The sequence below is a fragment of the Trichechus manatus genome, unplaced genomic scaffold (assembly GCF_000243295.1).
Source record: "Trichechus manatus latirostris isolate Lorelei unplaced genomic scaffold, TriManLat1.0 scaffold00111, whole genome shotgun sequence".
NCBI lineage: Eukaryota > Metazoa > Chordata > Mammalia > Sirenia > Trichechidae > Trichechus > Trichechus manatus.
Window position 1 is genome coordinate 4,159,068 of NW_004444047.1, and position 15,382 is coordinate 4,174,449.

Consider the following 15,382-nt stretch of genomic DNA (forward strand, 5'->3'; position numbering starts at 1 on the left):
CACTAAGGCCAGCAGCCACCAGTAGGACCACAGGGGCCCGTGCAAGCGGAGGACGGGGAGCTGGGGACAGACTGTGCGAGCCCAAAGCCCTCGGAACTACCAAGTATTTTAAACACCATCCTGATAGGTTTCTTCTGAAACTAAAACTAAGAAATAAACCGCACCACATAACTGGTTTCTAGGTACACCAGTAACACACTGGGAGGAGGACAGCAGTGGTGGAGGGAAGGTGCATGGACGCTCAGCCCGCCACCAGGGCTGTGGACGCTGACTGAGCGCACCTGGACAGGCACCACCCAGCACGCTCCACGGTGAGCTCCCAGTGTCTCAGCGCCACAAGACACACTGCACGTTCACAGCTGTCCCGTTTCTCTGCCACCTGCCTAGCTAGCTCCCACTAAGGGGTCAAGCTGACATTCAAACCCTATCTGCCTGCCCACTGAGAACTGTGCGGCCGCGTTTCTCTCTGAGCTGGCGGCCGGAGAGCACATGCCCAGCTCTGCAGCCCGCTGGAAAATGGGGTCCTCACTGCGGGCGCTCTCCCTCCTGACAGTGCTGCACGGCCTGGCCCTGGTCTCCCTGGCCTCCCCTTTCTCACCTGACTCCAGCTCACACTCCTACATCTCACACACATTTACATCATCACACATACACAGGGGACAAGGCCGGAGCCGGCGGAATGGGAGAACAAACCTGGCCGAGCTTGTAACTCATGTTCCCCAGCTCCCGCTCGGGGTTGGCCTGGAGCAGGAGCCTGTCATGGCTGATGAGGGCACCTGCAAAGCGATGACACCATGAGGCTGGTGCAGACGCCCTGGAATGAGGGCGTGTGGGCACAGCTCAGTGCACAGCCCTAGCCCTCCAAGTCATCCTCTTCCCACCAGGCAGGCACCCCATGCCCCCCTCAGATGATCAGGGCGCTTGCAAAGCAAGAATACCACTAGGCTGTGGTACAGACGCCCTGGGACAAGGGTGTGTTAGCACACAGCCCCAGCCCTCTGAGCTGCCCTCTCCCCACCCGACAGCTGCTCTGCCCGGTCCTCTCACTCAGGTGCACAGAGCCTCCCAGGCCTCCGGGGCTCTCTGTATCTGTATCTGTGAGACAGACAGGGTCATGGGCGATCCTGGACACACTTTGTCTCGTTCGTGGCTCATTCCTCAGCCTCGGACTCTGGGCTCAGGGCTGAGTTGACAAAGCTCACAGTCAGCGGCTACAGGTGAGGCAGAGAGTCCAGCAGGTGTTCACTCCGCAGCCCCAACAATAGTTCCAATGGATAATACTTCCGGCTCTGCCTCAGCACCGAGCTGTCCTGCCCTGCCTGCCAGACGCAGGCACAGGCCCGTTTCCCCACGCTGCCTCTTTCCCCAGGTACACCCACCATCTCCCATACACTCCACACCCCCGACCAGAAGATGCCTCACCCCCACGTGTCCCACTCCCCAGCCCTCAGTGGAAGGCCTTGTCTCTGATCCTCTCTGCCATCCTAGCATCCTTCAAAATCCTAAAAGTGAAAAACACCAGAACGTCCCCCAGCTTTGCCCAGAGACAAGAGAGGGGCTTGTACAATTCCAGATGAAACTCCTGCCAAGAGGCTCCCGACCCCCTGCCCTGGAAGCATCTGCTCTCCTCAGAGCTCCTGGGCCCTGCTCTGCACCTCCTCCCGTCTGGCTCCTGTGATAGCTACTTGTGTCTATTCCTCATCTCCCGTCAGTCCGGAACTCCTGAGGGCTGGACCACAGCCATTTCACCTGTGGTCCTCAAGTACTCGGCGCCCTGGTAACCATGGCCTCTGGGTAACACTGTACCTGATTATGAAAGCTTTTTCAGACAACGTCTTCTAAATGCTTAAACCTGCAAGATCTAACAACTTCTGAAAAACCGGGAAATCCCAAAGACTCTGCTAAAACACTGTTGTTTCAACTAAAAATATGGGCATTAAAAAAAACAACCCATGGAATTCTCCTTCTTTAACCCTGGGTCTCGTGCCCACAGGGCAGGCACCTGATCTGGGGCCCAGCTGGAAATCCACGCAGCCGGGGCAGGGTCCAGGGGAGGAGCAGGCGGGGCGGCCGGGGCCGGGGTGCCCCTCCACTGAGCTGGTGGACACCTGTCGGTGGGACTTTCCAGAGACCCAGTGTGCCTGGGGGCGCTCTGGATCCTGAATGGGAGTAACTAATTCAGGTTGAAAGGCCCCGTGCAGGCTGCGTCTTCCAGCCTCTGAGAACCCTTCTGCTTCCCAAACTCGAGTGGCAAGTCCAGACTTCGTGTCCTCAAGAGAGTTAACACCCCCGGCCCGAGTGAGACTCTCCTCTGTGATGGGGGCCAGCGCGTGGGCAACGGGAGCTGCTACAAAGACAACCGCCATCCAGGGCTTCCTGCCTACCCAGTGTCTTCAACATGCGAGTCACAGCCTCACTCCAGCCCAAGTACATACAGCCCCCACCACCCTGCACAGGTACCTGTAGTAGCTGGAGACAGAGAAGGGACAGGGTCCCACGCTTGGTATGAATGATGGGTGGCGATATTCTCTCTCTTGGAAACCATTGCTTGAACTTCCTGCTCTACAATTCCTCTGATAACACTCAGCTTCCTCCCAAACCTAAGATTCAGAACAAACGTTAAAGATCAGTTTGTTTCCTTCAAAATCCTAACAGTGAGAAATACTGGAACGTCCCCCAGCTCTGCCCAGAGACAACGGAGGAGCTTGGACGATTCTGAACAGGACTCGGGTGTGAGCCAGCTCCTGCCCGTTCCTCCGTACTCAGGTGTTCCGGTAGCTTGTCCATTCTTGTTCCGCTAGGACCTGCCCCTCAACACTCAAATGACCCCGTGGAATTTCGTGTCTCATTTCGGCCTGTCCCCACGTACTAAGTCACCCCTGGAGACACTGGAACTCTCCACCTTTTCAGCACCTCTTGCAGCAAGGCACCGGCACGCTGTTTTTAATTTTGGCAAGGAAAGACGGGGTGCCAGGCGAGCGCTGTCACCTGGGGAGGGCCCTGCCCGTTTCCCACTGGCATCTGTGCCCGAGGACTCCCAGGAGCTGCAGGCAGACCTGGTGTCGAGCGCTTTCAGCGGCTTGTTCCGGGGCTGTTGCTCCAAGCAGCTCACGGCAGGGTTGCCGGCCATAGGCACAGTCATGGCGCTCAGCACCAGGGAGGTGATGGCCTGCACGGCCAGGACGTTGATCTGGGTCCTCTCTGTGTCTTCCTGGAAGGAAAGCCCACAGGTTACAAGGTCATGAGCAGCAGAACCCAACAACCAGCCCTGTGTCACCACACAGAGAGGGGCAGGCCATAATTCTCGGGCCAGAGGCCACAACGGCCTTGTCAGGAGGACAGGAGACCTGAGTACACGGGGGAGTAGGACCTGAGCGGCAGGAGGGACGTGAGTCCCCCAGCCACAGTCTTCTTGGTCTGCACGAGGGTGTGCCAGCAAAGTGCAGCACTCACACACACCTACCTGCCCTGGGATGAACCAGCTGGGCAAATGTCTACCTTTCAAAGCAAGGTTTCCTGTGGACACAACTCCAAACAGGAATTACTCTTGAAGAAACCATCCTTAAACTTGCTCGCTGATTTTAGGAACTTTGCATATGACAATCTGTTAGCTCCTAGCTTTAAAACAATCTAGATGATTGTTCTCCCTCTGAACTGTTAACTGTGCAAGTTCACATCACACGTACCATCAGAACGAAGGACTCACATCACACGACTTTTATATCTGACTTTGCTTTACCGGAACGCAGTTGTCGTTAATACCGTATTAACATATGGTAACATTAACACTCTGAGAAGCCTAATAGAATCTGTGTAAGACAGTCAGGGAAAATAACCACAGGTCCATATCCCTGGTCCTCATGAAGTGCCTCTTCACTTTAACTCAAATCACACACCCCTCTGAATACCGTTAAATAAACAGAACTCAGCAGTTCCGTCAAGGATGCAGGTGTGCTCACCCTTCACAGGCCAACGTGCTGCGCTAAAGCGCCCTGTAGCACTGGCAATTTAGACACGCCAGCATCTGGGAGATCTGTCCCTGCTCAAGGACATCAGTCACAACACAATGTGGCTTAGTCCCTGGAAAATAAGGTAGGGTAGGAAAATCGTAGCCCCTGCCTTCCTCGTGCCCACCACTAACGGCTGACAAGCTACTGGCCCGGTCTCCCTGTCCCAGGTCACAGCCACAGCGTTTATGTGGCGCTGGGCCCGCCCGGTCTGCCTGACCGAGGTCACAGCCACAGTGTTTATGTGGCGCTGGGCCCGCCTGGTCTGCCTGACCCAGGTCACAGCCACAGTGTTTATGTGGCGCTGGGCCCGCCCGGTCTGCCTGACCGAGGTCACAGCCACAGCGTTTATGTGGCGCTGGGCCCGCCCGGTCTGCCTGTCCCAGGTCACAGCCACAGCGTTTAAGTGGCGCTGGGCCCGCCCGGTCTGCCTGTCCCAGGTCACAGCTGCAGCGTTTACGTGGCGCTGGGCCCGCCTGGTCTGCCTGTCCCAGGTCACAGCCACAGCGTTTATGTGGCGCTGGGCCCGCCCGGTCTGCCTGTCCCAGGTCACAGCTGCAGCGTTTATGTGGCGCTGGGCCCACCTGGTCTGCCTGTCCCAGGTAGCAGCCACAGCATTTATGTGGCATTGGGCCTGCCCACAGCCTTACTTCTGGTTGGCTCTCCTCCTGCTCCATGGCGAGGGGCTGCGTCACCAGGACACCGAGGAGGGTGGCCCACGTTTCCTCAAACTGGGTGCGGCTGGTCCACCCTGGGAAGGCAAAGATTAGCTGAGGACAGAGTTTCCAGATTCCTGGGTTTTTGCACACAAAGCTGAGAGTCACCCTCATTCTTCACTACCCTTGGGACAGGTGCTGCTCCAGGGAGATGTGGAGATTAATTCCTTTAGCCCTCACAGCAACTCCCGGACACAGGGGACACTGCCATCCCCATTTCACCAACGAGGAATGCGAGACACACATAGTCGGCTCCACTGCCGGGCCACGTGACACGTAAGTGGCGCAGGAGAAATTCAATCTGGTGGTCTGCTTCAGGGGCCACCCCCTGACCACGGCTGTGCACACCCAGAGTGAGGAGAGGGACGTCAGGTGGTCAGGCCTGGAGGGGTCAGAGCCCCTGTCCAGCTCTTACAGCGATGTCATCAGGCGGAGGCGAGGCTGCACGGCTCTGATTCCACTGAACACCACTGACTTGTCCACCTGACAAGGGTGGACTGCGTGACGTGTGAGTTGTACCTCAACAAAGCTGCTAAAAGGAAAGGTTGAAGCGATGGTTTCTCTGACCCTGTCCACAAATGGCAAGAACATAAGATCAAAAAAGAACACAGTCCACTTAGGAACATCCCAGGGCCCTGTGAGGGCATGTCTGCTGGGTCATTCTCAAGTGTCATTACCAATGGGTGATGCTCAAAGTGGCCTTCAGTAAACGCTCTGAGGCTGCCTTTAATGCTTCCACCCCTACCTGTGAGGGGGAGGCCACGTCATCTGCTTCAGGCTACAGGTGACAGGTGTAGGATTGCTGAGGACAGGAGAACTAAAAAATCAAATCTCAAGATCTCCTTGGTAAACTGGACGTAGATGGACTGACTCAGAGACATATAAAAACAAAGGAAACCCGTTGCCGTCAAGTCAGTTCCGACTCATAGTGACCCTATAGGATAGAGTAAAACTGCCCCACAGGGTTTCCTAGGAGCAGCTGGTGGATTCCAACTGCCGACCTTTAGGTTAGCAGCCAAGCTCTTAACCACTGTGCCACCAGGACTCCTATACATATATAAATCTATCTGTATGTCTCTAGGGGAACCCTGGTGGCGTAGGAGGTATATATGGTGTACGTATATACGTGTGTATGTATGCATATGTATACATACACATATACACACATGCATACATATGGGGCCCTGGTGGCATACTAGTTAAGAGCTTGGCTGTTAACCAAAAGGTCGGCAGTTTGAATCCACCAGGCACTCCCTGGAAACCCTATGGGGCAGTTCTACTCTGTCCTATAGGGTCGCTGTGAGTTGGAATCAACTCGACACCAACGGGTTTGTTTCCATATACCTATCTGTATGGACAGACAGACAGACATACGTGATGGCTAACACAGGGAAAGAGACAAAGGCGAAGAAAAGGAAACAAGAGGCAGGAGCAAAGGCAAATACCAGAAGACTGTCGCGGTCCCACGTGTCTGACTGACAGCTCAAGAAAGAAAAAAGGGCCTGGTGTCAGGCAAGAGGGACAGGCCAGGAAGGGGTCTGACCACCTTCAAGGAGGAAGAAGACAAGCTCCTCCCTGGGCTCCATTTTGGACACGGCAATGAGCTGTCCACTGACCAACAGGGAAATGCAGAGGCAGTGAGGTGTCTGCTGCCTGAACTCCTGGGATCAAAGGACACACAAGTGCGAAAGCCGGAGAGAGCAAGCCGCCGGGGGACCAAGGGAGGGACCCCATGATGGGCTAGGACTTCCCAGCCATGGAGGACTGCCGTGCTACATTCCCACCAGACTGGAATGCCACCGATAAAGTGGAGCTAAAGAGTGGCGATCTACACTCAGCTTCAGAAAACAGAGAAGATGCTGACCGGGAAACTGCTAGCACCACCATTTACTGAGATCCCCCATGACGGGTGCCTCTCTGTTTCGTTTCCAATTTGGCAGCAATTCTCTGAGGGGTGAAAATGGCCTGCCAGCACCGCCCAGTGCAGCGTACTGGAGGCACAGCTCCGGGCCATCCAAGCCCCAAGCTGTCTTCCTCTCCACTCCAGCAGGCTGATTCCTGAGAATTTTATATCAAGAGATTTAACAAATCATCTTCCCCAGGTGCACATTCTACACGTGAAAAGATGGAGCCCAAGGCTAACAGAATAGCAGCAAACAGGTAAACAGAAGAAAACGCTCAGAGAAGAACACTACTTGGCTTAAGTACATAATATGAAGGTTAAGTCTGGTCTCACATTATGAATCACAAGTGCGCCTATCCCGTCTTCTAACAAACCTGATACGGAAAAACCTGGGATTAAACATATACACGCACAGACAGATCTAACTCTTCACTGTAATAGACGCGTTCAGGAGCCACCGCAAACCGTCTTCACAGGCGTTTCTGTCACCTCCTAGCTCTCTTAGGGAGTAAGAGGAGAAGGCCTGTGACGTAGCCTTGGTTCCCCTCAGGCAGGTATCCTATGGCATCTAACAGTTCTGAAGAAGAAATCTGAGGAATACCTAGTGTATTGATTCGATAGATGAACTCCTTGAAGACCTCCTTCTCTTGAAGAAACTCCACAGGGATCTCAGGAAGTGCTGTGCCAAAGTCCCCTCCGGGTTTGGGTGACCACCCGAGCTTCCACACCTGAGAACATAAACAGAAATAACCTCACCCAGATCGGGTCGGGACAGCCACTGTGAAGAACAAACCAGCCCCATTCCTCTGCCCCCACTGCTCTCCTGAGCCCAACCCCCCACAGAACGCTTCCACAAGCATTCCCGAAAGCAAGCTTGCTGCTTTCCTGGGAAAGCTGCTCCAAGTCTGGTGCCTCAGGATCACCTTCTCCATGGAGTGTTACCCTAAATCTGCCCTGCCCCTTCCTGGGGTGGCCCCATGACCTCTCACGTAACAACCACACATCTAGGTCAGTCCAGCTCCGTGTTACTCAGGTTCTTTTGGTCGGTGTTGGCACCTCCGACCACAAGGGGAGGTCAACGGTAGAGACAGGTCCCCTCGCCCACAGGATGACAGAGGGTGTGTGATACTAAAAGCAAGTCTTGGGTGAATTCAGCCACACACTGAGGAAACGCTTATCGGCAAGCAGGTCACAAACAGTCCCAACGTTCACTTCCACAAGGCCGTGGGGCCCCACTCGATGTCTTTTAGTGGGCCAACAAGAGCTGCGCAGGGTCAACCCCCTCGAGGCAGACTCAGCCTTCCAGCCAGCTCCACTGACTGACCTCCCTGGACGAGGTGGCAGAGGACTGACAAGAGCTGCAGGCCGAGCGCCCGCTCTGGAGCCCACAGCCGTGTGTGAGGCAGGGCCTCTGAGACAGCACCCGCTGGAGTCACTCCAGCTCCGCTCATTTCACCGAAGAAAACATTTCACTCTAAACCTCAGCTACTCCCCACACCCTTGGGTGCAGTTCAGAGGGAGGTATCAGCAGGCGAGCCACAGTGCACAGTTCTCACCAGGGTCCTGCAAAGGGCTCCATCCAGGATGGATGAGGTTACTCACTTGGCTGTCTGTCCACACTGCCTGACAGACACTGTCACCTCTAGACTACTCGTTTGACTGGTTTGTCTATACTGCCTGACCCGGCTGAGGTACCCTCAAGTACATCAGACACTGTTCCCTCTAGACTGCTCATTTGGGTGGTTTGTCTACACTGCCCGTCCTGGCTGAGGTACCCTCAAGTACATCAGACACTGTCCCCTCTAGACTGCTCATTTGGGTGGTTTGTCTACACTGCATGTCCTGGCTGAGGTACCCTGAAGTACATCAGACAATGTCTCCTCTAGACAACAATAACAGCCTCCGGCTTCCTGAGTCCGGCCTCTGCTCTCCTCACAGAGCACCGTTAGTCTCCAGCCCGCCCTCTGCTGATCTGCAACGCAGCCCCTGCCCAGAGAATAAGGCCGAGAGCCTTTCCTAGCCACCGTCTGAGCTCCGCAGTCTGGCGATGACCAGCTTCTCACGTGCTGCCCCTCCTTTCCTCTTACCAGGGGACACTGGGCATGAGAAGTGCCAACGACTCCCTGCTGTGGCACCACGTCCAGGCCTCCCACACGTGAGGCCTTTTCTCAGTGGGACCCTGCCTGGAAGGGCTCCAGACTTCCTGGGAATGCCCCTCTCATCTCACAAGGTCTCCGCAGAATCTGCAGGCACACCCCCCCCCCCCCGTGGGCCTACTCTGTCTGGCTAGCATCCATTCATGGATTTAATCCTGCTGGCCAGAGCCCTTCTTCCCTGCTAGGGAGGGTGCAGGTTCCCTGGGGAGAGGCCAGCCTCGTCCTCCTCCAGCTCTTCTGGTTACTGGAAGTGGATCCTGGCTAAAAACGCCTATTCTTAACTGGCTCTGAAGACAATTCTAAAGAGGAGCTGAAATGCATGAACAACCTCCAAGAGACCACTCTTAGAGGAAAAGGCTCACTTAACTGGAGGGATTCTGGTCTGTTATCACTTTAGAGTTCCAGTCAACGCTCAGCAGGAGGTGAGTCTTCCGTAATGACGTAACCACTCACCTCACTTCACACAATGCCAGGGAAACGAGACCAGTGTCACGACCGCACACCGGGACTCCGCGGCCACGACCGCCCCCCAACCCCGAGATGCCGTGGCCACGACCGCCCACCGGGACTCCGCGGCCACGACCGCCCCCCCAACCCCGAGATGCTGCGGCCACAACCGCGTACCGGGACACCGCGGCCACGATCGCCCCCCAAGACACTGTGGCCAGGGGCTTCCTCATACATTTTCCCTGATTTCAGTCTTGGGCAAAGGAAAGTTTCGGACTCACCAAGGGCGGGACCCGTGTGTAGCTGTTGACGAGGGGTAGGCGGGCCAGACTGATGACGATGTTCTTGAGCACTGACGTGAGGAAGGCCGGCATGCCACTGTTCCTTTTATGGCCCAGGGCCAGCACCGACTGCAAAGCCTCCACCATTTCTGCCACCATCTCACAGGCTGTGGTGATAGACTGCCGATCTAGCCAAACAAGCAACCATGGTGAAGAGAGGACCTGTTCGTCAGAAGACACCCAAGCTGCCACCCCTGCTCCTGACTGCTACGCCGTCCCAGGGCAAAGGGCACGGCCCACCACCAGATGCCCAAGCCAGAGATGTGTGGTCGCCCCAGACGTCTTCCTCTGCCTCCCTGTCTGCCCCAGCTCAGTCTCCACTGCCTGCAGAGTTGTCGCAGCCATCCTGAACTGGGTCTCCTGCCTCTGGTCTCCAGCCCTTCACCCATCCCGGGCGACACCCACCGACACCCAGAGCAGGCGTGCGGTTCCTCAGCTGACAACGTCCGTCAGGATACCCCCTGCCCTCCGCTGTCTCTGCTGCTCCCGGGAGCCCCCCACCCCTCCGGGCTTGTCCCTGCGCTGGCAGGTAAGGAACCACGCTGGAATCTCTGGTGCCTGCGTTTCCCCCAGATCAGGGGCTCTCCTTGGGCTGGGGTCCGACACATCGCGTGCCCCAGCTTTCTCAAACGAGGGGTGCCGAGTCCCAGCTAGAACCCCTGGTGCAGGCTGTTGGGCAGCACGTGCACCCTGGGTAGAAGCCACAGCACTAAAGCGTCCTGAGTCCGGGGGCGGCTCCCTGCTCACTCTGGGTCTGCATGCAGCACGTGAGAAAATGCTATTCGTTGAGCTGATAAACGTTTAGGATCAGAGATGGCTATTACCCACAGTCCCACAGAGTCAACTGTCTAGGCAACTTCCTAATATTGAGAAAGAATTCTTACTGGATTTAAAGAATTAAGTCCCAAGCTAACAGAAATAACCAAAAACCCGTTGCCGTAGAGTTGGTTCTGAGTCATAGCGACTGGTCACCTTGAATAACATTTACTGAGAAACCGTTAAGAGGTGTCATTGTATCGAGGTGATTAAACAACCAGGCTTCTTCTGGCCAGGATGAAAGTAATTGGTCTAAACAGGGTCACAGAGACTAAGCACAATCACATTAACCCAAATTCAACACGCTCCACCGGGGCCCACGCTGCTCTGACTCAAATCCTCAAAATGCTCGGACCATCTTCAATGGAGACTCAAATTATAACCAAAACGACGGTCAGCATTCCCTGGGCGCTTATTGTAAGCCTGGTACTCGTCCTCGGTGCTTTGCACGTTTTAACTTAGTTAATCCTTACAACAATCCCGTAAGCGCCCCACTATTCTCATCCTCATCTCAGAACGGCAAGATCCATGCCTTGCTTCTGGCCACATGGCTAGGAAGAGCCCAGGCGGGGATGTGAGTGTGTGAACAAGAAGTCGGGGAGTCAGAGGAAGGGCTGGGAGGGGCCCGAGAGGCCGCGATCAACCACAGCAGGGTCTGAGCATTGAAACGCCACTGCTCTGGAAGCTTCTGCAATTACAGAAACCTGAGCAGGGAACTAGAAGGAAAAATGCTATGCTCAAGGCTGAAGTCAGGACAACTCCACCCCCGGAGGGCACAAAAGCCGACAAGAAAAGACGCACGTGTGTGCATCACAAACGAGCCAGCGGAGCCCAGAGGAGGCTCCCAGCCTCCAAGTCAGAGTGTAAGAGCCTTCACCTGAGACAGACAGACAGCCCCGGGAGGCGCCGGCGTTCTCTGTGCCCGGCTGTCAGTCAGCCTCCCACCAGGCCCCTTGGGGTCCAGGACCTGAGTCACCCCGGGGCCTGGTGGGAGGCTCAGATCCAGCCTCCGACGGCCACGGCAGCTAAAGAGCCTGGAGCCAACCGTGGCCACAAGAGTCACCCGGCCCAAGTTTCCCTCCCGCCTGCCCAGCCACCGCTTTCAGAATAGGATACGAACAGTCGGATCGACAAGACTAAATCTACAACAGGTTTCATAGACTGGGAGTTGGGCTTTCCTGCAGGAAAGGCAGGAATTTTCTTTTAGGAAGTCCACCAAAACAGACAGCTGAAACAGACGCTCGGGTGACCCTAATATTCGTGTGGCGATGCCCACTAACATCCAGCCCCTCAACATCTCTACTTCCTCATCCAATACCCAGCAGACGTTTCCGAGGACACAGAGGAGAACACACGCCCTGCCACGGGGCCAGGAAGTGCTAGGATGGAGGGATGGGGAGGGGGGACGCAGGTCAGGGAGAGCCTGTGTCCCCAGGGGTGTGCGCCCAAGTGCAGACAAAGGAGGGGGCGTTCAAGGCAATGACTTCAAGTCTCCCTTCACAGAGGCTGAGCCACACCACACTGCTGAGCTGAAGTCAGTTTTCAAGATCCCACGTTCACCACATCACGTGTCTCTTTTGCAAGTGAATTCCAAGCTCCCGGAGACATACGTGGGGTGTTAGAGTCCACTCTGTCCTCTCTGATGGCCTTTGGCGCACTGGTCCTCCTCTCTGGGCTTAGAAGCTGGTCCCCAGGCTGCACTGCAACTGCAAGACGACAGAGCAAACATGCCTTTCCCAGCAGCCACCACCTTGACCCAAGTCCCACAGCTGTGTGGCCATGTGGAAGCTCAAAGGGGCAGACTGTCAGGTGAGGCCGGATTTCCTACAGTCAACGTGAGACACGTAGAAAGGACTAGGTAACACCAGACTTAGGTGTCAACCTCCCGGCTACTCCTGGATTTCAAGGATTTGGATGTCTGCATTCAGGTTTCTAAATCCTTCCACTATCTACTATTTGCCATGTCTAACCCTGAAGGTTTTTATCAGATGTTTCATGATCCTTTATGGCTAAAAGCATAATCCCCAAGAAGTCTGGCTTTTAAAAATTAATCTCTAGATCTCGGTTTTCAAGTTGCCGACAAATGCACAGATGAAAACAATTTAAACAGCGAGCTTCAAAATACCACTCCATCATGTTTAATTTAAAAACACAAAACTTCAAAACACCCCCTAACATGTAAACTATAATATCCAATTTTTTTAAAATGTTGACTAATGACCCTCACCGAGAACACTGCCCCTTGGAAAGAATAAGTAACTTTTATTTTATAAACCATTAGTATTACAATGCAGTATAGAAACAATCGTTTTGACTACAACAGAAAACAAGTCATCTTGTTAATGTGATCTTGTTAATCTTATGATCGCTCAGGACTGAGAACAGGAAAACGTCAACTAGGACCTGAGATCAAAGGGACATAGCATTTAGAAGTATTTTTTAAGAAAGCTGCAGCCCCAAAATCTTAACAAAATTACTAGAAATTCGAGTCAAATTCCAGTGAAGGCTCCAAGAGGCAGGGGTTCAGAGGCAGGCCCTTCCAGACCAGGCCCATTTTCACCCGCCTCCTCCCCCAGCTCCTAACAGGGGCCTGCCCCAGGAGGCCATGTCAGCGTGCGTGGACTGAACATGCTGTGGGGGTCGGCCCGGCAGACGGGGAGAGACCCACCGTGGCACGTCTACTCACTGGCCTCGAGGATGAAGCGCACGCAGTGGATGAGGGAGCAGGCGTGGCTCACGAACTCTGGGGAGGAGACCACAAGCCAGAGGCCCTGCCGCTGCAGCGCCAAGCAGCAGCAGTCCAGGCCGGCCTGCAGGTCCAGGCTCAGCGGCATCTGCTCGTGGATTAAATGCCATGACAGGGCCTGCAGGAAGGACACATTACAAACACGTCAGCACCAGCTTCCTGGTGACAGCGGCCGAGGAGAGCTGCAGCAGGGCAGCTCAAGGCACAGTGCAGGGGACTTGAGGCCAACAGGTCCGGCCACCCAGGCCTTCCCAGGACGGTTTTGTCCTCCTCTCCACTGGCCCCACCATCCCAGCACTCCCTCCTGACTCCAGCTTCGCAGCCCCCACAGTTCCGGCTTCCTCTCCCGTTGCCCCCACCATCCCCAGCACTCCAGCCCCACAGCCCCCACTGTTCCGGCTTCCTCTCCGCTGCCGCCACCATCCCCAGCACTCCAGCCCCGCAGCCCCCACTGTTTCGGCTTCCTCTCCGCTGCCCCCATCATCCCCAGCACTCCAGCCCCGCAGCCCCCACTGTTTCGGCTTCCTCTCCGCTGCCGCCACCATCCCCAGCACTCCAGCCCCGCAGCCCCCACTGTTTCGGCTTCCTCTCCGCTGCCCCCATCATCCCCAGCACTCCAGCCTTGCAGCCCCAGTGTTCTGTCTTCCTCTCCACTGCCCCCACCATCCCCTAGCACTCCTCTGGGCAGCCCCCAAAGTGCCGGCTGGCTCCCGCCCAGAGCGCCTCTCTGCCAGGAAGCCCACCCTCCTTGGGCCGCCCCTTTCTCCTTCAAGACTTGGCTGGCTCTCGAGAGCTCTTCCTTGGCCCAGGGCCTCCAGGCCAGAGCTGATGCTCTTTCTTGGGCCCCCAAGGCCCAGGCTTGCCTCCGCACAACCACAGAGGCTGCTGGAGACGATGCTTTCGGAGACAGCCAGACGTGGGTTCTAATGGCAGCTCAGCTACTTCCTAGCTGGGGGGGACCTGGGCAAGCCACCTAGACTCTCTGAGCCCTGCTTTCCTCCTCTGTAAGATGGGAATAGCAGAGCCCCCTCCCAAGGCACGCTGAGAAAACCGTCAGATGAGACGCGTCATGGTTGCTGTCCTGCACGCAGCAGGCGCTGTGTAACTGATAGCCCTGCAGCCACCACTCAGCACTGTGACCATGTTTGCGTGCCAGCCCACCCCACTAAATGGGAAACCTAAAGGACTGGGGTCTCATCCCATAGCACTCGGTCCAGGGCCTGCCCAGTTCAGGTAAGTGTGCACACAGCATTTCCTAAATGGCTGAACGAATGCTCTGTGGACACGTCCCTGTCTCTGGTGTGAGGTGACAGCGAGAGCTGTACTGGGCCCCGCGGGCCAGGCCCTCCGCCGCAGAGGTCTTCCGCGGCAGGCAACGCACCCATAGTGTGCGTGAGTTTCTCTGGCAATTATCAACGTTGGCATCAACTGCCTGTCTGTTCCCCTTCGCTGAAACGCCCAGCTTTACTGCTCAATCTAAGACAATACATTTCCCAGATTACTGTTATTTTTAGGTCTCTAAAATCAGGGTCCACGTTATATTTTTAGGGCCCTTTTTCCCTGGGAAAAAATTTTAAGTGGCTGGTCTGTCCTACAATCAAAGGCTTCGCAGAATCAAGAAAATACAGAAGTCACACGCAGTCCACGTGACCCCACCCAGTCCTGGGAGGCCCCCCGAAAGGCTCAGCCGTCTCTCCAGCTATCCTGGCTTCTCCGTCTCTGGCTGCCTTTCCCCTCGGCTGTTGCACAGACACAGAGACAGCAGCACAGTGGAGGGACAGACGACCGCGGCCGGCTCTCCTGAGCACCAGCAACCTGGCCTCTGCGCCAGGATGGTGACTGCTGTCCTGTCTCCCGAGGTCACTGTGACTGTCTGACCAAGAGGCTCCGATGAGGTCACGGCTGTGAGACACCCGGGGTGGGGGGGAACACGGGGAGTGACAGAAGGCCACCTGACTGTAACCTCGTCAGCAGGATGTCACGGGGAGAGACTAGGCTGGACTGCTCTCAGCTCCTGGTCTGTAACCGGCTGTCCTCTCGTGTTCTCTGCGCTCTCCCTCCCAGTCACACGCCAGCTCACCTCCCAGCTCCTGGTCTATAACCGACTGTCCTCTCGTGTTCTCTGCACTCTCCCTCCTAGTCACATACCAGCTCACCTCCCAGCTCCTGGTCGGTAACCAACTGTCTCTCTCCTGCTCTCTGCACTCTCCCTCCCAGTCACACACCAGCTCACCTCCCAGCTCCTGGTCT

The 15,382-nt window shown here is 55.8% G+C and overlaps 1 protein-coding gene across 1 annotated transcript in view; it reads right to left on the minus strand.

The window, feature by feature from the left end:
- Positions 1 to 15,382, minus strand: part of HTT (huntingtin) — a gene marked incomplete at its 5' end in the record, with an annotated part of 180,967 nt that overhangs the window by 13,915 nt on the left and 151,670 nt on the right. The window contains 8 exons of the mRNA XM_023738001.1: positions 694 to 776; positions 2,461 to 2,600; positions 3,057 to 3,211; positions 4,658 to 4,758; positions 7,228 to 7,354; positions 9,511 to 9,698; positions 11,997 to 12,092; positions 13,073 to 13,250. Coding sequence (XP_023593769.1) covers positions 694 to 776; positions 2,461 to 2,600; positions 3,057 to 3,211; positions 4,658 to 4,758; positions 7,228 to 7,354; positions 9,511 to 9,698; positions 11,997 to 12,092; positions 13,073 to 13,250 — 1,068 coding nt within the window. The remainder of the gene's footprint in view (positions 1 to 693; positions 777 to 2,460; positions 2,601 to 3,056; positions 3,212 to 4,657; positions 4,759 to 7,227; positions 7,355 to 9,510; positions 9,699 to 11,996; positions 12,093 to 13,072; positions 13,251 to 15,382) is intronic.